At 33.9% G+C, this 26,356-nt stretch overlaps 1 protein-coding gene across 16 annotated transcripts in view; it reads right to left on the bottom strand.

Annotated features, from left to right (window-relative positions):
* The window catches only part of ROBO2 (roundabout guidance receptor 2), a 908,846-nt gene that overhangs the window by 134,598 nt on the left and 747,892 nt on the right, over positions 1–26,356 (bottom strand). For all 16 annotated transcript variants that reach the window (XM_039337222.1, XM_039337213.1, XM_039337212.1 and 13 more), the window contains 3 exons: positions 7,451–7,608; positions 5,021–5,141; positions 978–1,116 (listed from right to left, as the gene is read on the bottom strand). In XM_039337222.1, the coding sequence (XP_039193156.1) occupies positions 978–1,116; positions 5,021–5,141; positions 7,451–7,608 (418 nt within the window). The remainder of the gene's footprint in view (positions 1–977; positions 1,117–5,020; positions 5,142–7,450; positions 7,609–26,356) is intronic.

A 26,356-nucleotide genomic window follows, 5' to 3' on the forward strand; every position in this document is an offset into this window, starting at 1 on the left:
ATTTACAGTGTGAAATTTATTTACAGTGTTATTCTTTCAAGTGACATAACAATGAACATTCTCTGGATTATGTCTTACTAGTATTACTTAGTGCTGTCACATTAATTTCACAGCTGATCCAATAATTTTTTTAATCAGTTATTAAATTTTGGTGAAATTATTTAGTACATCTAAAAAAAACGAATAACATGTAAGAATGATATAAAGGAGAACAGAGAGCCTATTCCTTTATTGCCTGGTTAAGCAACTTTTTCTCCTTCAGTTCATACTCCTGATTTGCTGTTAGATTGTAAGACTTCCAGTGACATACAACTTTTCATTCACATTTCTCAGGGTTTCAGGTTGGGATTAGAAATGTTTTTTTATTGTGTATATATGCCTCTGAATCATTTTTGACTCCTGGGGGCTGCCTGGACAAACCCTTGCAGTTTTCTTGGCTTTTGGAAATGGTTTGCCATTAACTTCCTAGCTTGAGAGAGTGTGACTGGTTATTCAGCTGGCTTTGTGCCTAAGAACTCCCACTCTCCCAGGTTTCTTGCCTGGTGTCTTAAAGCACTACACGAAAGTGGCTCCTGTGCTTTCATTCACACTCCTAAACTCATAACCATGAGTGAAAATTGCATTAACCCTATAATCAATCATTTTTACCATCACATTTTATTGATGAAATCTCTCGGTGTTCTGGGGCCTGCAATGAGATCTTAAGAATTACTGCTTCCATGTGTGTAGGTGTTCTGATTCTGGCATAATAGTATAGTAGTATAGTATAGTAGTATAGTATAGTATGGTAGGGATACTGGAGCTAAATATCCCTAATTACCAAACTGTATCTCCTTAAGAACATGTGTTCTTAATAACAGAAGTAAATAAATACTATAATTCTTTTAACCAATATGCTTTTTTCCTGATTTATAATATTTCATATGAATAAGTGTGGCAGTTCTAAAAGCACAATGAATAATTAGCATTTTTCTTACCTTCCCCTTGGCAAATCAATGTCATCTTTCTTCCAGCGAACTGTTGGCTGAGGATCGCCTTGTACCTGGCATCTAAACTCAACAACATCTTCTTCCAAAACCACTTGGTTGATTGGTCTTCTGAGAAATGTGGGTCGTTCTTGAAAACAAGAGTTCCACATTAAATAAGATGGCTATGTTTCATTTCAAATATTGAAAATAGGCCAGCCCAGAATAAATTGATTGCCTAGTGATTTATTAAAAGATTTCTCTATTCTCATTAACAGTCATGAAGTCTAATATTTAACTTGTTTGGGGGCCCAGTATTTATTTAGTTTTAACAAGTTGTTATTTTTACTGTTTCCCAGATTTGTATTTTATATACAAAGAACTGAGTGTTTTATATTGTATCATGAATGTTTTCCTTTTTTTTTCTTTTTCATACCACGTAAGCCACTAAGTCAAACAGATTGTGGCAAGGTACAAAATAAATAAATAAATACATACATAAAGGGCTTTATATTTCACACAAATACTCATTATTGTATTTGGACATCATTTCTACATTTTGCCTATTGTTAGGCAAGAATATGCAAGTTACTGATTCCTTTGTGCTTATATATTATTCATACAGCATGATTTCTCCATTATTCAATTAATGTAATAAGCTGCTTAGAATAATGTCATTCAATTAACATTCTTTATATAATATTAACAGCCAGTTTGCTGTAGTGGTTAAAGGCACTGGGCAAGAAAACTGTGAGTTCTGGTCCAGCCTTAGATGAGAACCTAGCTGAACGACTTTGGGCCACTCAGTCTCAGAACGCAGGATTAAACTATTTATGAAAATCTTGCCAAGAAAACTGAAGGGACTTGTTGAGTGTTCAAAGCACATACTGTACATGCATAGACAGTAATATCAACTGTATTTAAATCAGATCTACAACATTTTTACAATGTTAATCCCTCATTGGATAAGAGGCAATTATCTGGTATATCCAAAGTATAGTATATTTTTTTCATTGTGCAGCAATGTTAATTTCAAAATAGGCTGAAAAGTTTTTTTCTATTGATAAATTAATCAATAAATGAATTCATAAATTTGAGTTGGCATCATTACAATAATAATTTTATCAAGAAGATTCAGCATGCAAATTAAAATAAAGACCTATTATATTCTATATTAAATAAAGTATTTTTTCAGATTATAGCTGAATAAATATATTTTACTATCTCCCAAATTGTTTCTGTGTTGAATAATACAAGCCTTAGAGAAGAAATGCATATAAAAGAAATTATAAGAGATCATTTCGTCAGTCATGGATTCTGGCTTGTTATAGCAATTTTGCTCAGATACTTTATTAACGTATACAGGTAATCCTTGACTACAACTGTAATGGAGCCTGCCCATTAGGATTGGAAGTCATGATAGCTATTAAGTGAAATGCCCACATAATCACTTGTCTTATGAGAGCCCCATCTCTTCTCTCCCCAATATGATTGATGGGGGCATTCCAGCAGTTATCATAAGGGCAAGTGACTGTGGGGGCACTGCAATGGCCATAACTTTGGGACTGAATCATAAAGAGCTTTGGGGCTATCTACTACAATTTCATATGGTCACTAAGCAACTGGTTATAAGTTGAGGAGTACCTGTATACCAAAGTTTAGGTTATTAATGGCACCTAACAGTTATGAGAGAATTCATATGTACAATATTGAATACATCATTGTCAAAAATTGCTTATCCAGTAATATTTCTTTGGAAGATGAAGTATCATTATTTATTTTGTTTATTTAATTCATCAATTCTTTCTCATTCATTTGAATATGTGATACTTTCTATGTAACTCAAGTAAAAGGAAAGAGTAACATTACAAATAAACTTAACTATCAGTGTTTAATGAATAGGATCTAAGCAAATGACTGACTGATGATTTTTATCTCGGATCAAATGAAGCTTAAAGTCATCTATTATTTATACTACATTTTGTTCCAGTATGCAGAATTATATATAATTATACAATTTATCTCCAATATGTGGGTCATCCATTATTTGTCAGTTTCTTTTCTAAACCTAACCAGGCTTTCCCTACCCCAAACTCCTATGGTCATGAAAAAGTTGCTTCTGAAAGCTGACAGAACCTTTTGAACAAAATGCTGTGGATGAATGTTGTCATACAGAAACAGAAATACACACTGTTCAAAACAGCAGATCAGAATTTCTAATTGCATTACAATTAAGTAAACTACGGCAATATCCTGCATACTGAGGAGATAAATGTGGCAGAAGATGTTTCATGCACTCAATCATTCCTTTTAAAATATGGCAAGTTTAAGAACTTAATTTAAAAATTTAATAGAATATTATTTGGGAATAAAAGCGAACATTTGTATCTGATTTTGAATAGAAATTAACATATGTAATTAATGTACACATTCTCTTTAAGCTATAAAAATCTGAAAAATTCAAAACTTTTTATCTTTATAGGAAACACTACAAAATATTACGAATACCTGCACAATATGTTTGGAGTCTAGTTTTAGTCATCCTTTGAGCAACAAAATTACATTTCATTGATTTTGATGAGTTTATGCTGATTAAATCTAAACACCAACTATAGTAATAATTATGTCAGTAGAACTGAGAATGGAAATGCTTCTTATTAACACATGCTATTTCCTTTCAATATTAACTTGCAATGATTATATCAGTAACTCTCTTTTTACAACCCTGTAATCTCTTAATTTTGGGCAGAGTCGGGGCAACTGGATGGAACTGAGCTTTCACTGACCAGATGCCCTTCCTGATGCCTACATGGATGAAAACAATATATTTTAATTTAACTAGTTATAATACTAATTATATAACTAGTATAATATAATTAATAATATTCTACTTATTTAGAATATGCCAAACTTATTTAGGAAAACTTCTTCATATACAGTTGTAATTTTGGTCCTTCTGCATACAGTATATTCACTGAGCTCCTGATAACCTTTTACTTTCTGTTACCCATTTTTACCAGAGGCTATGCCTCAAGCTAAATTCCTTGTATGGTGACCTAGATACCAGTTCCAAGTGATATGCTAGAATTAATTTTAGATACTGGTAGAAAACATTTTAAAACCAAAATAAAGGAATACAACCTGCAAATGTCTAAAAGTCAATATGTAAGAAAACAACATATATTTGACATTCAGCAGCTTAACGTTCTTCTAATTTATTAGAATTTTCTATGCATTTCCAGTAAATTGCATTGAATAGCTCTGTTCTGCATCTGTTCTGTATCCAGCAAATCTTAATTTCTTGCTTCAATTTTATTTTTAGAACATTATTTATAGGAATGGTTTTCTAAAACAAGGAATTGAAAGCAATATAAAATGAAAGCAATATAAAATGCCTAAAGAAAAATGATCATGCAACTTAGTCAATTGAGGCAGACATTTTCATGTCGAAGTTTTTTAACATAAACTTAGTATCATCTACCAGATTCAGCTTCCCTGTAGTGTTGCAAATATTTTTTTTTCTATCAGTCATGGAAATAATAGAATAGAATACAGTAGAGTAGAGTAGAATTAATATTAATAAACAATAGAATCTGAAATTTCTATCAGCTGGGGTAATATTTTATTAAACGCTTTTGATAATTTTCTAACAGGAACCAATATAAACAATTTAAGATATCTTTTTATATTTTAAAAATGAATTCCTAGGCTTTTATCATTAGACATTGTGGGACATAGTATGCACAAAGTAATTGAAGTAATAATAGTATCTTTATTATGTTTCAAGACCAGTATAACAACATGTTTGAACAACCTAAGTACAAAAGAAAAATATGAGCAAAATATAACATTTAATATATGGCATATTTATATTAATAAAACTACATAGCTATACATCTATAAATCTAGTTATAAATCTAGCTGTCTTAGAACAAAGGCACAAAACTTAGCTATTAAAAAGAGAATTTCGTGACACTTGTTATTTAATAAAACTTCTAAATAACATTGACTAGGTCAGCTGGCAGAAACATGAATGAATTTTAGAATTCCTTTACCAAAAACAGTAAGTTCTGCAGGATCACTATCCCGTTCTCCCACCATATTTGTGCCGACACATGTGTACATTCCAGCATCACTTTTTCTTGTATTTGAAATCATGAGCTTTCCACTTCGTATCTATTATAAAAAAAATAAAAAGGTAACTTGTTATGCACTATGAACTTTTCTCTGACATACCTAGAAATGAATAGAAAAACAGCAACAGTGCTTAATTTTAATTTAATTTAAATGTATAGGACTGTGCAATTTGAATGAACAATAATCATGATAAGTGGATAAGAGTACCACATTCAGTCTAAACATTTGGCTGACATACGATGAACACATAATAAAAAACTGCTCTGAGACTTTAGAATTCAAACAGACAGGAACCTGCCGCATAACTAGCCAGGCTTAACAATTGTCAATAAGAAAGGCAAAAAAAAGTCTGGATAGTGGACATGGCAGTACCTGGAGACAGCAGAATAGAAGAGAAAGAACTGGAGAAGATGACAAAATACAAAGACCTGCAAATAAAAATAGAATGACTGTGGCAAAAGAAAGCAAAGGTGATACCAATAGTAATAGATGCCTTAGGTGCAGTCCCAAAACAATTGGAGCACAACTTGAACATCATTCAAATTCACCATCAGTCAACTGCAAAAGTCAGCTTTATTTGGAATAGCTTATATCCTGTGACAATATCTATAACACCATCATATATACATATCTGCCTTCTTCCAGGTTCTTGGGAAGAACTCAACAGCTGAACAAAAATGCCAAATCCAGCCTGAACATCTGGCTGACTGTGCGATGAACCATAGTACTAATAATTGATGGGAATATATGGTGAAAAAATAGCTGAAAATGATCAGCTTAAAATATTATGCAACAAATACACATTGATAGTCCTGGCTCTTAACAAACCAGATGTAACTGTTATTGAAAAGAAAAAAAAATGTGGATAATTGATATGGCATTATCAGGGGGATGATAGAATAAAAGACAAAGAAATAAAGATCACAAAGCATCAAGATGTGAAAAGTGAAAGTTTATGGCATAAACTGGCTGTGGTGGTCCCAGTGATTATGGGTGCCATACCAAAAAAATCTTAGCACTTAGAAAATCTGTACATTGATAAAATTTTCACATAAGACCACACTGCTTGGATCTGCACATTTGCTATGCTGATACATTATGTCATCCTAGGTTCTTTGGTAGAACTCAATGAATATGGCCAATACCAGCTAAGAACTGACAGTTTTGATCTCACATAATTGTAAACAATAATGAAAATAATAATAGCACTCTGCAATGATACCTCTAATGCATAAAACATCAACATCTGCCTATCCTAGGTCCATGGGGAAGACTTGATAGGTGGATAAAAATGCCAAATCCAGTCTGACCATCTGGCCGAGTATGTGATGAATGATAATAATAATACTTTTATTAATAATAATCTTTAACATCATCAAAAAACAACATGTATCTATCCCTTTACACCCATATCCTTGGGAAGGACTCAATAGTTGGATAAAAATACCAATTTCAGTCTAAACATCTGGCTGACATTGCAGTCAACCAAAATATTAATGATTTCTTAAACTTACAGTATATGCTTCTTGAATTTCAACCACTCTGGGTGGTTCACAACAATAAAAAATACAATTAAACCAATAAAATATAAAAGATGGCAAGCACAATGAAGCAAGGAGTCTTTCCTTTACCAAAGGATGACGTTAAGAACCAGGTCTTCACAACTCCTATAGGTAACAGCAGAGAATGGGCAACATCTGAATCTCAGCCACACAACCTGGAATTTTGTACCAGTCATTTCCTTCCAGTCAACCATTCAAGAGCTACTGTGAGTAGTGCATTAATAGCACTACCAGAAAGCTTGATCAGTGATGCAGAGGAATCTACCTAAAACCAACTTTGACATACATGGATGACTTTCCAAGATGACCAGTTCCAACTGCAATCCTGCAGTATCTGCTGTATTTACCCAGGCTGGAGCTGCCTTGGTGCATGCTTTAGGAATCCAAAGCTATCTAATGTGGAAACATTTGGGATGAATTTTGGGGAGAAGGCTAAAAGGAGAGTTCTTTCATGTAATACTTTATTCCATTAAAGCTGGTTTGTTCATTTCAATGAAGGAAACATATCATTTCTATCAGCCAAATAACTTACAGAATGAAGGTATGTGCTTCACTGACCCTATTTTGTTTATATTGTGGTAACTGCAGTAATTATTTCTGTAAATTTGCATACAAATTCTTTTGATATTTTTATTTTATCAAACAAATATTAGAACTTTTAGTCGCTATATGATAAATTTGTATATTGCATGAAAAGCCATTTATTTCAATAATTGTCTTGAAAATCCATGGTGAGATTTGTTCTTTAATAATTCACATAGATTTAGCATTGTATGATCTACTTACACTTATTCTCTCTTCTCTATCATCTATTCGGATTTTGTCTTTTTTCCAGTAGATAGTGGGTTCAGGATGTCCTCGAGGAGGTTGGCACTCTAAGATAGCTGGTTCACCTGCTGCCACAACAACATCTGTAGGATTTTGGCGGAAATCATCCCGTAACACTGAGAAGAAGAAGAAGAAGAAGAAGAAGAAGAAGAAGAAGAAGAAGAAGAAGAGGAAGAGGAAGAGGAAGAGGAAGAGGAAGAGGAAGAGGAAGAGGAAGAGGAAGAGGAGGAGGAGGAGGAGGAGGAAGAAGAAGAAGAAGAGGAGGAGGAGGAGGAGGAGGAGGAGGAGGAGGAGGAGGAGGAGGAGGAAGAAGAGGGAAAATCCAGATTTATTACACATAACATCCTACAAATGAATAAGATATTAGAATAAAGATTGATGGTCCTTTAAAAAGACTGATGGTCCTTTAAAAAGCATGATTTCAAACCTACGCATAATCAGCCACTATAACTTCACAGATATCCTTTCTAATGACTACAACCTATAAATTTATTTTTTTATAGAAACACATCACTAAGTGTACTCAATATAAACATATCGGAGTTTTCAATCTGCAACCGTACCTCTGTTTAGTGCAACCTTTGGGGTGACAAGCCTTCATAGTTTTTATTCTAAACATTTTTAAATCAAAGAGAGAAGCAACCTAGAACTAAGGAGAAATTTCCTGACAGTTAGAATAATTAATCAGTGGAACAACCTGCCTCCAGAAGTTGTGAATGCTGCATCGCTGGAAGTTTTTAAGAAGAGACTGGACAGCCATTTGTCTGAAATGGCATAGAGTTTCCTGCCTGAGTAGGGGGTTGAACTAGATCAGGGCTTTTCAACCTTTTCACCCATTGTACCACTTTTAGGATATGGCAATATCCGAGTACCACCAGTCGCCTAGCAAGGTATCAAAAACTTGATGACAAAAAAAAGGAAAAAAGTGATAAAGTACAGGTAATCCTTGACTTACAACAGTTCGCTTAATGACTTTTCGAAGTTACAATGGCACTGAAAAATGTGCCCCCCAAGCCACAGCCGAGCAAAACACCTGCCTGCCACCCAGTGGCACTCTTCCTCCTGTTCGAGGTTTTCATTGTTGTGAGCATTTCTGTTGGGGATTGGCAGCAGAGGTGGGGTGGGGGTGTTTGGTTTTTATTCCACCCATCTGCTGGGTGGTTGCAGCAGGTTTTGGTCACTTCACATGACCCTGGGACACTGTGACCGTCATAAATATGAATCAGTTGCCAAGCATCTGAATGTAAATCACAAGACCCTGGAGATGCCGCAACATTCCAGCTGATTGGCCCTTCTTCTGGGCTCAACAGAAGTGCCAGGATCAGTGCCGAGTTCCAGCTATAGCCTGGCGCTGATCCTGGCACTTCCACTGAGCCCTGAAAGCCCCAAAGAAGCGCCGATCAGCTGGAAATGGCACTGATCCTGGTGCTTCCGTTGAGCCCTGACAGCCCTGCAGCTCCAGCCATCTCTCGCTCAGGCTTGTGCGGTGCTGCCACCAGTTCAGCTCATTCCCCTCCCCCGCTCCCACTTTTCTAGGATGGTCACGTACCACCTGCCAGGTGCCAATGTACCACAGGTGGTACCCGTACCACTGGTTGAACAGCCCTGGACTAGATGACCTCCAAGGTCCCTTACAATTTTATTATTGTTGTTGTTATTATTATTATTGTTGTTGTTGTTGTTATATCATTGTGAAACAAACATAAATCTGCTGGTGAGTTCAAATGAAGAAAGAGTCAGGGAAGAAAGGAAAGAGATTAAATAATAATAATAATGATGATGATGATGATGATGTTGTTGTTGTTGTTGTTGTAAGGGACCTTGGAGGTCATTGAGTCCAACCCCCTGCTCAGGCAGGAAACCCTACACTATTTCGGACAAATGGCTGTCCAGTTTTTTCTTAAAAATTTCCAGTGTTGGAGCATTCACTGCTTCTGGAGGCAGGTTGTTCCATTGGTTAATTGTTCTAACTGTCAAGAAGTTTCTCCTTAGTTCTAGGTTGCTTCTCTCCTTGATTAGTTTCCATTTGTTGCTTCTTGTCCTGCCCTCAGGCGCTTTGCAGAATAGCTTGACTCCCTCTTCTTTGTGGCAGCCCCTGAAATATTGGAACACTGCTATCATGTCCCCCCTCGTCCTTCTCTTCATTAAACTAGACATACCCAATTCCAACAACCGTTCCTCATATGTTTTACCCTCCACTCCCCTAATCATCTTTGTTTCTCTTCTCTGTACTCTTTCTAGAGTACAGATAATAAAAATAAAAAATATAAAAAATAGCCTTTTTAAGATTAAGATTCGTAAAAAAACCCCCAAAGTATATGTAGCTTATTAAAAGCTGTTCCAAATTTTATTCAGTGCTACATATTATTTGCTATATAAATTTATGACACTAGAAGTGGATATAGGCTTTAATCACAGGAAAAAAACAACAACCTTGTCACTACTGTCCTTTCACACACACAGTATCCAAGTTAATTTTCTTCTGATAAAACAGAATATAAAATTACTTTAATATATACTTATAAAAATGAGACATTCCATCTTTTGTAGATCAGCTGTATGGAAATGTTACCATTTTATTAAAATTCACCTTTTATTAATAACAATCCTTTGAGAAACCAATAAAGCCCTGCATCTTACTAAATAAACAGTCTGGAACAATTCGGGGGGGGGGGGGGAAATCCTCAGTTCATAAGTGGATTTAATTTATTGCTTTAGCTCTTAATAAAATGTACTCTGCTTTAACATTTTGAACTGCACATTTCCTGTTTCCTTGTAGTATATGCAAAGATAAAATGTATATGAATATGAATTATGTATTAAAAAGATTGAGTTGAGCCTGCATTTGGCTCTCACATCAAGGTACAGGATGTTGCTTATCATTTTAACATTTTCAGAACATGTAAGTAAATCCTGAGAAGCAAAATATGAGCGTATATGTGCATGTGTGTGTGAGAAGGAAATTAAAGGTTAACTTAGTTTCTAATATGAACACTTCCCTTTATACTCTATGTCTAGATGCATAAAATGAAAACATAACAATTGTGAGAAACAAGTTTTCTACAAGAACAATTCATCACAGCAAATAAACTGTTCTAAGTAAAACTACTTTTTATAAAATCACCACCAGTCAATTGAAAAAGGCAACTATACTTGAAACAGCTTACATCCTGCAACAATATCTTTTAACATCCTTGAGAAGGGCTTGATAAGTGGACAAACATGCCACCTCCAGTCTAAACAGCTGACCGATTGTGAAAACAATCAGCTAGCAATGTTTCTCATATCTTGTTAAATTAGCATCACCTAACATATATATATATATATATATATATATATATATATATATATATATATATATATATATATGGAATTTAATGTTCCATATAATTTTTGCAATTCAAAATGGAGGGAGGGAAGGAGGGAGGGAGGGAGGGAGGGAGGGAGGGAGGGAGGAAGGGAGGAAGGAAGGAAGGAAGGAAGGAAGGAAGGAAGGAAGGAAGGAAGGAAGGAAGGAAGGAAGGGTAATTCTCCCAGAAATATTTGATTATTTGAAGGATGAGGAATAAAATTAAACTAATTCTAATGAGTAAACAGAATACACAAATTTTTAAAAAAACATTTTAAACCATTATATAAACAATTGTTCAACCAGATAAATATGTAGAAATAGAAATATATATCAACCAGATTAAGAAAATTAGTTCTAGCTCAATATAATAAAGATTCCTTTGTTAAGTAATTTAAGTGTTAAAGAATTCTCTGAAAGAATTCAGTGAGATTGATTTTTCTTCAAAAGTAGCATCATAGAAAAACTAATATTTCACCATTAAAGCAATCTACTCCAAGTTGTACAACAACTCTTTCCAGGATTATTTTACACAACTTTATAGTTTCATTGAATAAAACTCAACTGAAACCAGAAGACTGCTGCTTTTTCTGTGATGTATGTTCTCAGATGCAAGCTTCCCAGGTTTGCATCACATCAGTGGATCATTATTCTTGCAGCTTGTTTTTAATTGAAGTACTATTATGTTATTTTGGAAATACTAAATCAAATCTACTGTGCTGATTAATTAGAAGTATACCAAAAATAGTGTGAGTGTACTTGGAATAAATCTGGATTACAAATAAGCCACAGTTTTTATTAAAAAAATAAAAATAAATACTTCCAAACATAAAAAAGTGATTGTTACCGTTTGTACAATTAGCAGGAAATACTCTACTTAGGACAAGTATTTAGGTCAGACTGATAACCTGTAATACATCTTCTCTGTCTTCCTAAATTATATTATATGAAAGTGTGTATGGTTCAGTGCTTATAATTATTATGTTATTATTATTTTATTGGTTATTGTTCAATTGAAACAAATATTTTTATTAGTAAAATATCTTTTATTTTAAGTGTTTATAAACTATCAGGAGACCATCAGAGTTGTCAATATACTAATAAAAATAAATAAACTATACTATATTATGCAATAGCAAGCAAAGATAAAAAGATAGATCAAATGATGCATTTTCTTTTTTAAAAATCATTTAAGGCAGGTAGAAAGTTAATCAATTTCATAAAACAGAACAGTCATTAAGCAGACAAACAATTTGGATTCCTGAAAATGCTTTTGGGGAAAAATGGTACGCACACTTAAATACATGATATTATTTCATCTATAATTAATATAGATGTATTGTCTCATATACTGCATGTAAAAAGACATAAACCAAAAATTCAGAAAACATTATTTTTAAAGGTTACATTATAAATGGTTTATATTCATTTTATGCAATAAATTACACCATAACTTATTTGTTATATTATTTGTATAACAGTTATAAGGAATAATTTCTAAGGAGAATAATAATGAATAAATATGTCATGTTAATCTTATCACTGTATATTAACATTATATAATAGAATATTATTTTTCTTAGTAGAAAGCATGGATATGCTGGTGGGCTCTTAGCCAAGTTGACTTCATAAAATGAATAATATCCTTTCTTAAACAATGTAATTAACTCTTAATGAAACTTTTCCATTTCTAGTAAATTCAATTTAGTTTAATCCATGGGTTTATGGTAATATTCAGCTCATTAAAATGTTACTTAAAAATCAGTATAATGCATACTGAGCAGTAACAGCTTTATTATGATAATATAATGTAGAATGAAAAAAGAATGCTTTATTATCATTTAAGTGTTTTTAAAACTAAATAAATTTGCATAGTGATAAGGCTCATAGAATAGTTTACATAGTACTCAATAATTAAGCAGATCAGTAATTAAAAATACATTTATAAAAATAATGCTATTGTTTATTCCTGGTTATTTTTCCAATTAAGAAAAGTAGCCATATCAATCCAATACATGAATGGATGGGACAGATGGAACAGGCAGATCTTAAGTTAAGATTAACATCTCTTTATTCCTAATCATGGCTATATTTGTTTAAAAATTTTCTGATAGAAAACAGTACTTGCAAAAAAATTAAAAATTAAATAAATAACAAAACAATGACATTCTTTTACTAGTTGTAAATTAGAAGATTCAAACAATGATAACAGAATAACAGAGTTGGAAGGGACCTAGGAAGTCTTCTAGTCCAGAAGTCCCCAACCTTTAGGGCACTAGGGATCGGTTATGTGGAGAGAGATCGGAAGGGGCGTGGCTTTGCATCCCGGCTGCATTCTTTGTTTGTGCGAACCAGTTGCTGGCATGCCATGATCCAGTATAGGTCCACGGACTGTGGGTTGGGGACCCCTGTTCTAGTCCAACCCCTAGCTCAGGCAGGAAACCCTATACCATTTCAGACAAATGGTTGTCCAATCTCTTCTTAAAAACTCCCAGTTGGAAGTTTTTGTCTACAGAAGTTGGAACATTCACAACTTCTGTAGACAAGTTTTCCACTTATTAATTGTTCTGTCAGGAAATTTCTCCTTAGTTCTAGGTTGCTTCTCTCCTTGATTAGTTTCCACCCGTTGCTTTTTGTCCTGCCTTTAAGTGCTTTGGAGAATAGCTTGACTCCGTCTTCCTTATAGCAACCCGTGAGATATTGGAACACTGTTATCATGTCTCCCCTAGTCTTCCTCTAATCATCTTTTTTTGCTCTTCACTGTACTCTTTCTAGAGTCTTTTTTACATCATGACAACCAAAACTGGATGCAGTATTCCAAGTGTGGCCTTACCAAGGCAATATAAAGTGGTATTAACATTTCACTTGATCTTGATTCTATCCCTCTGTTAATGCAGCCTAGAACTGTGTTGGCCTTTTTTAGCAGCTGCAGCACACTGCTGGCTCATATCTAAGTGATTGTCCACTAGGACTCCGAGATCCCTCTCACAGTTGCTACTGTTGAGCAAGGTACCACCTATACTATACCTGTACATTTGTTTTTTCTTGCCCAAATGTAAAACCTTATTTTTTTCACCATTGAATTTCATTTTGTTAGACAGGGGCCAATGTTCAAGTATGTTAAGATCCTTCTGTATCTTAAGCCTGTCTTCTGGAGTGTTGGCTATTCTTGCCAGCTTGTTGTCGTCTGCAAATTTGATGAATTCCCCATCTATCCTCTCATCCAAATTATTGATGAAGACGTTGAAACGTACTGGGCTTAAAACAGAGCCTTGGGGTATCCCACTGCATACTTCCCTCCATATAGATACAGTTTCAGAGAGGAGTATACATTGAGTGCCATTGGTCAGCCAGTTATGAATCCATCTGGTGATGATCCTGTCTAACCGACATTTTTCTCTCTTATCAAGTAGTAGGTTGTGGTCTTCTTTATCATCATGCTTTACTGAAGTTCAAGTAAATTATATCCAGAGCATTTCTCTGTTCCATTTGTTTTGTCACTTTGTCAAAGAATGCAATAATATTTGCCTGGCGTGATCTGTTTTTGACAAATCCATGTTTGTTTGCCTCTAGGTCAGTGATAGTGAACCTTTTAGAGACTGAGTGCTCAAACTGCAACCCAAAACCCACTTATGCATCGTCGAGTGCCAGCTAGGTGTGGCCCAATTGGGTGGGCGAGGCTGTGGTGGTAATGGCAGATTGGGTGGGACTAAAAAGTTCAATCAATCAATCAGTTCCAACTTTGCAAGATCTTTTTTTTCCAAGAGAAGTTGAAATTGACTGATTGATTGAACCTTTTTTTTTTTTTTTTTGCACATGGCAGCGGAGGCCTAAAGCGAAAAGGTTTTATAAAACTCAGCTGAAGGCCTAGGACTGGGATGACGGCACACATGTCCACAGACAGGGCTCTGAATGCCGCCTCTGGCACCTGTGTCATAGGTTCGCCACCACTGCTCTAGGTGTTCGCTGATTCGTTGCTTGATTATCTTTTCCAGAATCTTCCCAGATATTGAGATTAGGCTGATAGTTTCCTGGATCTATTTTTTTCTTTTTTGAAGATGCGAACTACATCAGCTCTTTTCCAGTCCTCTGGTAGTTTCCCGGTGCTCTAGAAAAGATAGAGTTCACTAATTCTGAGATCATGTCTGCCAGTTCCTTCAGAACCTTGGGGTGTAATCCATTTGGTCATGGTGATTTTAAGTTTAGATTATGAACAGAAACTTGCAGCATATAATTCATATGTTTGTCAATCAGGAAACCACAATAAATTCTTGTTGTTAATAAAATAGCATTTGACTTTTTCGCAGTAAAGTTGCATCCTTAATTTACATTAAGTTTCAATTTTTATTGATTTTTTTACTATGTACTACTTCCAGTATCCTCCTTCTACACTTACATGATCACCTACTTGATTTGCTTCCTAATGCTTTAGTGATATAGCAATTATTTATCTATAGTAACTTTAATACTGTTATTTTTAGACCATTCACTAATCTATTTAGATTGTTTGAATCTAATTTCTATTTTCTAACATATTAACTAACCAACTCAATTTTGTATAATTTCCAAATTTGATAAAGATTTCCTGTATTAATAGAAATCCTACTAAATGCTGAAGAATAGAATTTTAGAATAATTGAAGTATGATTTCAGAACTCCTCAGTCGGTTTTGATGAAGATTTATTGATGGCCATTCTGAACTTGAGTCAGCTATTTATCCCCCTGTCAATCCATACAAGCCTGCTGATCAAAATGTCACAGGGAATTTGTAAAATGTTTCGCTGAAATCAAAATATATTAATGCTGTGACATTTCTTAAATCTACAAAGAAGGTTACTTAAAGTTAGACTTACTCACAAACCCCTTAGTGATTAGAATGATCAGTAAGTAGCATATTCTTTTTAACTTCTTAAATTCAGATACTTTGTGATCTCCATTAAAACCTTCCAAGATATCAAAAGTTATAATGAAAAGTCATTGTCATAACCTATAATTATAAAATTTCCCAATCCTCAACTTTCTTCTTTTTAAACATAAGGAAAGTTGCCTCTTTCCACTCATCTGACAGTTCACTCTATTTTTTTTCAAAATAAACATTTTTAAAATAGTATAAACAATCTATCGTTTATCATATCATTACTCAAAAAACCATGCCAATGTTGAAGCTAAAGGAATTAATATTTTTTAAAAAAAATCATTAAAATTAATAAAATAATTAGAGAAATATACCAGGCATAAATGACCAGTTACTAACTGACAAGTTACTCTTAAAAATTGAAAAAGGAAAAAGTCATTTTTAAAGCTCAGATATATTATAAAATATCATTTGATTTACTTCAGAAAATTCCTACAATTTTTTGGTATTGGTAAAAGAATTCAAAGTTATTTGAAAGTATCAGTGAAAATGTGAAAAACATCTAAGACTCAATTGGCAAAGTCAAAATGATAAGGGGAACATTCCAGGAGAACTCATTGTCACCATTACTTTTTCTTTTTAGGAATGATAGTCTACATTTAAAAATAATTAAAATAAAAGCAAATGTGGCTATCAATTCTCAAAACAAAGTAAAAAAATTACAAAATCAAAAGCAGAACATGAATCTCTACTGAACACTACCCATTACTTCACTGAGGATTATGAATGCAATTCAGTCCAAACAAATGCATTATTTGTTTGGACTAACACATTGGCATCTAAAGAAGGAAAAATTGTTGAAAAGATGGATTGCAGTTAATGTATACAGTAAATATGCCTGAAGAAGATTAGCACCAGAATACACAAATAATTAGGACTAATGAAAACTTCTGACTGACTGCATGAAGAAGTTAAAAAGAGTACAAACTATAATTATATAACATGAATCTAGGGAAAAGAAACAATATAAAATGCAGTGAATATAATTAAAGCCATAAACACTTGGGTATAATAGGCTGAATAGAACTGAACTAGACATACTTAATAGGAAACAAGAAAATTAATGCCATGAATCATACTTTCCACTGAGTAATTGCTATCAATGGGCTCTAGTTAGCAGAAGTAAAGGTAGAAGGAAAGTACTACACATACACAAAACAGTACAAGAAGAGAATGTCTATGGAGATTCTCAGGCATCTAGGTCATCCCCAAGAGCCTGTGTCTGGCTTCAGAAGTGAAACAACACAGGGCAGAAAACATCCTGCGGCCAAGAAGGCTTCACACACATTTGCACTGCTCAGGTAAGCCTGAGGACACAGGTAAACCTCTAAATGGTCTCAACGACTCTCTAAAAGAATGCAAATGACCAGCTGTCCGCAAGGAATATAAATCCTTCCATCCTGGCCTTGGAGGAAAAACGAAATGTCTTCAACGAAAAAACAAGAAAGTCCAGTTGCTTCCTGAAAAAGCACCTTTGGTATAATAAGAGAAATAGCCTGAATGATTATATCAGGCACAAGAACCACTATTGGTAGAAATTCATAAAGAAAAAGTACTAAAGTCTACAAAATCAAAGGAACATTAGAAATAGGAAGTTGAATTAATATATGGAGATATAAATTTCTTCACAGTTCAATATTAAGAGAAAATCAAATCAAAATTTTACCATACCAAGGCTAAAAACTAGAATCTTTACTGAAGGAACAATATGGAAGTAATTTTTTATTGATTTATTAGATTTTTATCCAGCCTTTATTATTTTATAAGTAGTTGGGCTGAGACAGAGTGACTGGCCCAAAATCACCCAGCTGGGTTTGATACCTAAGGCAGAACCAGATTTCACCATCTCCTGGTTTTCAGACCAGCATCTTCCTCAGCCATACAAACACAAGTATAACATATTTCAAATGATAGTAAATGCCAACTATATTATATCAAACATAAAACATTAGGGCACCTTATAAGTCACAGTAGGAAAATTGCCCACACTGAATATGGTGCATTTTGGGGGGGGGGTTTACTGTTAAAACTACTGTGATCACACATCAGAAAATAACTTGTGAGATTTCAAAATGCAGACCAATAGAAATCTGAAATAAAATACACCAAACATTAATGTTCTTGAAAAAAGAATAATTGATATAGCAATAAGAGAAGATAGTAAAAGTAGCTAGATTTACAAATTGAAATTGAAGACATGAGAATAAAAATCCAATTATAGTTACCACAAGTAAGAGTTTCTGGGACAACATCAAAGAGATTTTCATTTCATATATTTTATGAAAATACTTCCATAACTTTTGGTTAGACCTCAAATCATGAGCGAATACCTATTGTCAGGGCTTTTTTTGTCATAGAATGCATTAGAAAAAAGTTCTGGCACCTTTTTTTGTATGGATTTTCCAGAGTTGCGTTCTTTTCCTATTGTTTCCCTTCCTATCCTCACTTGTTTCTGAAAATGCCCCGCTGGCGGTATGGTGCGGGTGGGGCCCCCTCCGGTGCTGTCTGCCTCCTCTAGGAGGAGCAATGAGGTGCCAGAGCACCACAGCCAGAGCATGGCTTGAATGGCTGGGTTGAATCATGTGGTGTGGAAGCCGATGGTGGCAGTGGGAGACACATAAACGAGGCCATCTTTCATTAGTGGGTGAGTGAGCCTTTTTCCTTCCCTTAAAGAAGGTGGGGTATGAGGTTAACTGACATTAAGCTGACATTTCCACTCACTAAACTAAATGGGTATACAAATGATAAATATCCCAAAAGATTAATAAAATGCCTTCTTGTAATTTAAAGCCACACAGTGCATGGTAACATTAATAGTATTAACTTATTTGAGCAAAATTTCAAAATTTCAACTACAACTAAATCTGGTAGGGTAGGCAAGGGGGTTGTATAACATATGTGAGTTCTGGCACCTTTTTCTTTTTACAAAAAAAGCACTGCCTATTTTAATACCCATTACTGTCTTCTCTGATATTCATTGGACGAATACACATATATTTATGTGATACACATATATTTATGTAGTTATTGGAATGACGTGTGTGTGTGTGTGTGTGTGTGTGTGTGTGTGTGTGTGTGTGCCCAATATGAATTAAATAAATAAAAATATGTTATTCTAGTAAGGAATTGAGGTATTATAGCTCAGGTTATCTATCTCACTGACCTGCATGTCCCTCCAGACAATTGTGCAACTTTTGAGGTATAGGATTTAACATAAAAAGGCAGAATATAAAGGGTGTAAAAGTTCCATTGTACTGCTTGTTTTTCTTCAACTGAGTATCAGTATCTTAACAAAGTATTTTTAAATTGTTTCTGTTCTTTTTTATAGTTTATATTTGTTGTAGAGATTGAGGTAGTTCTAAATCTATTAACAATCCCATAGCTGCATTGGTTAAATTTGTGGGATAGACTTTAAAGAATTTTAATTGACTTTCTGTATCTTAGATACTGTCAGTAGATATATCCTGACAGAGCAGATCTGCAAGAATTTCTATATTAGGTTGTATATTAGTTTGCTGTGCTCAGGGGAATTTACTATTTATTTCAAGATCAAAAGGTTTTTAATCTTCATTAATATTAATAATTGATGTTTTGGATCCTCCAGAGTGCCTTATTGGTTTAAGATGGTGTTTGAAAACTTCAGAGCAAAGCTTTGAAATGTACTTTTTTCTCTCTCTCTATTAAGAAAATTTTTTCCTGTTTCATTTTCCTCCAAATATGAGCCTTTAACTCCATAATGTACAAATTATAAAGTCTTTTTAAGATTCTCCAATGCACGTGGACTTATTATTAATCATATTGATCTCACATAAAATATTCAAAAAAATCTAAATCATATGATACATTCTTCCATTTGTATCAAAACAGATTAAGAACAAAATAAAGGAGGTTTATGTAGCTAATTTTAAACATAATTAAAGTTTGAACACATGGAAAAAATGTTAAGGCTTTTAATTTCTTTTATAATTTCTATGGTCAGAAAGTAAATAAATAATGCAAATGTAATAACATAGTTCTTTATATAATGTTAAAATCCAAATTTCTTATGTTTTATTCAAAAGTAAATTTTGAATAAATTATATTGTTCTTTGTAATACACTGGTACTCGACTGCTTTGAACCTTGTCAAATATGGAACTCGACAGATTTTGACATGAACATTTTGTCCCAGTACTCATCGTTTGTTTTGTAGTTGACATGCAAGTTAGAATTTGTCAGTTGCCTCATAACTAATGCATTATTTCTTATGGGAAAAATTGTTTGGTACTCTTCATTTTTGATACTCATCGTGCCTCCTGGAACCAACTAATGATGAGTATTGAGTATACTGTACTACATTAACTAGGTAGTTAGACAAAATCAGGTATAGTGGAACAAGTTCATAGTGTTTCCTCATCTATTTTATACTTCCAACTTAGCCCTTTTAAAATATTTTCTGAGATATCCAATAAATATGAAAAAAAAAAACAATCTAGCCAAAAGCCATTCCATTATGAGGAAGCAAGTGTATTTAACAGGAAGATGGCAGATGTTAGGGTAATTATTTTTGAACTGTTTCCATATCTGTTTTTGATTAGTTACTGCAGATCACAAATAGATGATTGCTTTTTGTTATATCTCATCATTTCTTAAATTAACAAGAAAATAGTGCGCTTATTATTTCTATTTGTATTGCTGTACAAAATGGAAGAGAAGGAACTGGTTTATTAAAACAAATTCAAGCTATAATAGCAAAATGTAAAGTATTAAAAATAAAATAACTCTACATAACTCTACATAAAAATAACTCTACATATAACTTCCAAATGCTATCAACAATTTGAAATAGATTATCTATTAAAGCAGAAGGAGGTAATAGCTAATAAAGATCTGGTATTTTACTGAGAAGTTGAAGAACTACAAATTTAGTTGTTGGAAAACAAGGATAGAAGAAAAAAAAATGGATAGAGGAAAACACTTGTCAGGCATTAGGAGTTTTATCAAATAAATACCAATGGAAAAGGGGATAGGTTTTGATTTGTAATTCAACAGTAATAACCAGTCAACTAGTAATAACACCTTTACTGATAAGTCAACAATGAAATTACAAGGATTAGCAGAAATGGAATTAAAGAAGGATCAGAATGATAAGATACAGAGTAAACTGGGAAAATTTGTATTAAATGAATTTGTGAAAGGAAAAGGGTATGAGGAAAAACTCTTCCTCCAATCTCCTCTTTCTTCAAGCCAGTATCTCGAACTGTGTGTTGTATTTAAATAGTATGATGTTACAAATTATTTCAAATAAAATAGACAAAAGCATAATGGGTAAGCAATGATTCACCCTTTGTCAACTTTTGCAGTGTGAAATCCATCTCAGCAATTTGAGAAAAATTGCTGAGATACCTAGCTATATTGGTTACAGGATAATGTATTAATTTTTTAAGTACTTTATCACAGCTAGCTATAATGATGAAAAAGAGTATTCCAAAATGGATGTATTTGCCTTTTATGAAATTGTGGAAGGTGATTTACAGTCAAATGACAAAACTGTGGAAGAAATAGTAATTCTAACTCAAGTGTGCAGTCAGAGATAAAGTGCCATTTGAGATTTTTCCAGGTTAAAGAATGGCAGACATTGCTTAATTAGGCAAATAAGAGCCAGAGAGGACAAGAGACCAGTAGTACTATTAAAGAAAAAGAAAAGCTTGCTACTTTTATTTAACATGTTCATAAATGTAGCAGAACAAAATCTGCCATAGATTAGATGTATTAAAAAGTATGCTGATTAACAGCTATATCTCCAATAGAATTAAAGTGATTCAACTTTGCTCAGACAATATTTCTGGATATAGGAGATTAATTTTGGAATTACTCTTCCATGTCCTTACTAGCTCTATGAATACAGTACGGACATTCTGGAGGAGGACCAGACTTCTTTTGTTTCCTAAAACTGAACTACCCGGAAACATATACTTGAGGTGTGAATATATGTTGTCACAATAGTCTAGTATTACTTAATGTGGATGACAAATCAACAGTATTTGGTGCCAACTAACCACATATGTGAAGGAACTGCTGGTGTTTAATTCATCTGCAGAAAGGAATCCAAACATATTTTTCCCAATTTAGAGGCTTCTGTTCCCCAAGGCAGAGCATTTCTCTAAAACTTAATGCATTATTATGTCAGCTAAACCTGACTATAGTGATGGCATTTAACACAAGATTTTTTTTCAGTTTTATTTTGGGATCCAGGAGAGATTATCCAGAGATAACCAATATAGCACTACCAGACTTTATAAATTATCTCCCAATAATTATAGAATTCAGAATTAAACAAATTTATTTCAAATTCTTTAGAAGGTGATTACTTATGATTGCATATAATATTTTACGCAATTCTGTTCAAATTTCAACGAATCCCACGGTAAACACTTTTTTTTGTAAATCTGAATGCATACTTACTTGACATTTACATGCAATTTATTTTTACTGATTATAAACAAAAATGATGAATACGTTTTCTGGGATTTCTTTGATTTTGTGGAGACCAAGAATATTGATAATAGATCTATGTAGCTGCAGGCCAGGCCCATGCTTCCTGGCTCTTTTAGGTAGCCAGTTTGCTTCCTGGCTCTTTTAGGTAGCCAATTTGTGTGAATTAGTATATTTGATAGATGATACCTTTTTGTTTTTGAGGAAAATCATCATGCCATTTACCTGAAATAATGTATTATATACCTTCTCTTGGATAAAACATCTGGTCATATTGGACAACTTCCCTCCCATATTTGATTTTTTTTTTCTTTTGGGAGAAATTGATAAAAAATGGTAGTAAGGAATCAGTTACATTGATGGAGCACATTATTGAAATCTCTTCTAGTCAGAATTCAGCCTGAGGCGTAGGATGAAAACTGTAGGAAATGATCAGGTTGAGTCCAAGGGTGGGGTCAAAAGCATCATCAGTTTGGAATTGATATGTTCCCAAAAGAGACCCACGTCCAGTCCCCCTTGAATTCTGTTTACTTTTTTCTAACACCAATTCTGGGTATATAGGTAGCATGGAATAAATTTGTAAAAATTTTGAACTCTATCCTGGCTCCTGATTTCCTAAGCCTGACAAAAATAGTGCTAGTTCAGATGTGGTATTCTTGTTCACACAATTGCCATAAGGATATTCTGTTTTTAACTGCATTCAGATTAAGACAGGCTTTCATAATTTTGTGTCTTCTGTTTCCTAAAGAATAATAGTCATCACATTTTTTTCTCAGCAGCTTTTACTTTATTGGAAGAAGATGATTATGAAAGTTTCTTGGGCATCATCCAGGAGATAATGAACAAGTGTCCCCAATAATCAAAAGACACTGTAATCACCTCTTTTTGACTTTTGCTTTTGGCTCTGATATCTAGGATTAACGTAGCAAATAAATAATTATCAATATAAAAAAACTATATCTATATGACAGAAATGGTCAAAAACCATTTGACTATGAGCTATCTTGACCTGTTCTCCATTTTTGTCTTTCACCCTTTAGAGCCTGTTAATAAAAGTATGCAGTCTCCAGCCTGCTTTCTGATAACTTTAATTTATGTCATAGTCAGATATTTTGTGAAAATAATTATCAAGCTTGCATAAATAAAAAAGATCAACCCTTCCCATACAAGCTAAATCTATTTGGATGTGTCACCTGAATGAAGCACACAGAGGGAAAGTATAATGGTAGAATGTCATATTAGTTTAAATAGCTTTAAAGTTTTAATTCTAATCATTATTATTGTTGCACAAATATTTTATTTATATAGATTGGCAACATAATATATATAAACTCTATGGCTTTTTTCCTTAGTATTTTTACAGCAATTGGTATTAATTTGAAGATTCTTGGGATAATAAAGTTTTACTAGTTAGCATTTCTTCTTCTAAAAAGGATTTGTATATTATAAATTCATTTTTGTTCACATAAATATGAAATAATGATTAAAAATAAAAAAATTATCAAAACTAAGTTTTCTATTGTTTTTAAAAATTATATTTGAAAGCTTCATTCTTTCAGAAGAAAGAATGTTGTTGGGACATGAATGTTGGTTTTAGATAGGAGGAAACCAGGAAATAATGAGCCACAATTTAAAGGGCAGAGCTTCTACTATCATCTCCTCACTTCAACACTTTTGCTCCATATTTCACTTTTTTATGTTTTTATTTTTTGTTTTTTTCTCTTTCTCTGCAAACACAAGTCAGGTACTTATTATCATGTATGGTGGACAAGTGTTAAAGCAAAGAGGTATTGGACAAAAATACATACTTGGGTAGAAAAGATGTTGGGAAAACATGTAGATTTTAAATCTGAACTTTTTTTGTTAGGTATAATGCCAGAAAAGATTGATAAACAAAGTATATACAGGTAGTCCTCAAGTCCTCCATTTGTAACTCGAAAACTCGTCGAGTGAATCTCGTTCAAGATACGAGATCACTCCCTTGCTCATTAAGACACACGCGGCTTGTTAAGTGAACATGAGGTACCTCAGGGTGGGAAAGGTCATGGAGGGCCTTGTGCTGGAACAGGCTCCCAAGGCCTCCCCGACCCACTAAGATATTGCCTGCTTTCCCCTCCCTTCCTGCCACGCTGGACTCATCTGTACGCCACCCTGAGTCCTTTGGGATTGGGCGGCATATAAATAAAATTAAATACAAATACAAAAATAAATCTGGAAAAGATCCGTCTCCTCTCTGCTGTGGTTCCTGCTGTTCCAGGCCCAATCAGCCCATGGATGGGGGGCTGTGGAAGCATTCCCCAACCTCAAATCCAGGTGGTAGCTGCCTGGAAAAGGCCTCCGGAACCTGGATCGGGCCACATGGTGTGTGCGGAAACGTTCTCCGGCCTCAAATCCAGGCGGCGGCAGCCTGGAAAATGCCTCCAAAGCCCAGATCCAGCCTCCAGAAGTACATGAAAGTGTCCCCCAGCTTTGATTCCCTTCTCTGTTGCAGAGAATCTAAAGTACCATGAGATTGCATGAGATCAGTAGTGTGAGATCTCGCCCCACTGATCTTGTGTGATCTTGTGTTACTTCAGACCTCCATTCTCTGTGAACGCACCGAAGGCCTGGAGCAGTCAAGAAAGCAAAGGATCTCGATCTTCACAGAGTGAATATTGAAGGCCTGGTGCTTAGGGAGACCCAGGGCAGGGGTGGGGAGGAATGGAATAACCAGGGTGAATGTTGCAGAGCCACTGAGGTCGCTCAAAAGGCGAACGACTGCCGTGGTGCTACAATATTTGTAACTTCGGGACTTGCTCACAAGCACTAGGGGGCGCTCATCACGTAACTTTGAATGAGCATTAAGTGAATGCTCGTAACTCGGGGATTACCAGTACTTGATTTTACATGTGATAACAGTGGCAAGAATCATATTCGCATAACACTGGAAAAATGAAGAAATACCACCAGAGGAAGAAATAATTAAAAAAAATACTAGAATGTGTGGAAATGGACAGACTTACTTTGAGGTTGAAAGAAAAAGAAGAAACAGAATACTTACCATTATTTTATCAATGGTTGGAGAAAAGAATAAAGGATTAGGAATTAAATTTGTATTAGTGAATGATAAACTCAGACAACACGTTTGTTGAATAAGTACTACTGAATTGTATGAAAAAATTAACAAAAACTTTATAAAAAACAATTGTGGTGATTCACTTAATAACTGTAGCAAGAAAGGTCGTAAAATGAGACAAAATTCACTTAACAATGGTCTTACTTAGCAACAGAAATTTTGGCTCAATTGTCATAAGTTGAGAACTATCTGTATAGGCTAATTTTTTCCTAAACATTATTATAAGTGGCAATATTGCTGTGAGCACTGAAATTAAAAACTGATATGGAGAACAGATTTCAGATCAGAATAATATGTTGCTTGCCTAGGTATAGGTTTGTAAAGTCAAAATTCTAAAAATCCAGTCTGTTTAATACGTATTTGTTGGAAATAGAAAGTTAAAGAGAAAATAAAAGAGAATCCTTTTAACTAATTTATTTGAATGGTGCAAAGCTTTGATGAGACTGTTATAGAAAATAACCACAGGGTAGAACTAAAATCCTGTTGCGGATTAAAAATTAGGTAAGTGATATTACAAAGAGTTGTAATTAAGGGCTGCTTTAAAATGGAAAGTAGTCGAGTGAAACACTCCAGGGAACAGATAAGTGTTCAATATATTTAATAATAATAGTTTCAATGACGAAATCAGATGAGAGGGGAAACTGAGAAATAACCGAGGCCTATTTATAATTCAGAATGAGAAAGAGGATCAGAAAATTTTAGAGGATAAAGTCACGTGAGAAAATGGCAAATTTATTTCAGATAATGCATACTGGTAGATATCAGTTCACTTCTTAATAAAGATTAACTCATGGGAACGAAGATAATACAGTATTACAAAAATTAAGTAAACAGAACACTCAAATTAGAGTTTAGTCACTGTGTATATGTTTGTGTGTTAATGTGTATGTACAAAACATATATATCACCTGAAACATTTAACAAACTGCTACTTGTATCATATATGCTGTTTTTTCTTATAAAGAAGCTGATACAATTTATATTTTCAGTATTTTGGTTACTGATCATAAAT

Source organism: Crotalus tigris, unplaced genomic scaffold (assembly GCF_016545835.1).
Source record: "Crotalus tigris isolate CLP2741 ecotype Arizona unplaced genomic scaffold, ASM1654583v1 scf7180000017672.2133156, whole genome shotgun sequence".
NCBI classification, from domain to species: Eukaryota; Metazoa; Chordata; class Lepidosauria; order Squamata; family Viperidae; genus Crotalus; species Crotalus tigris.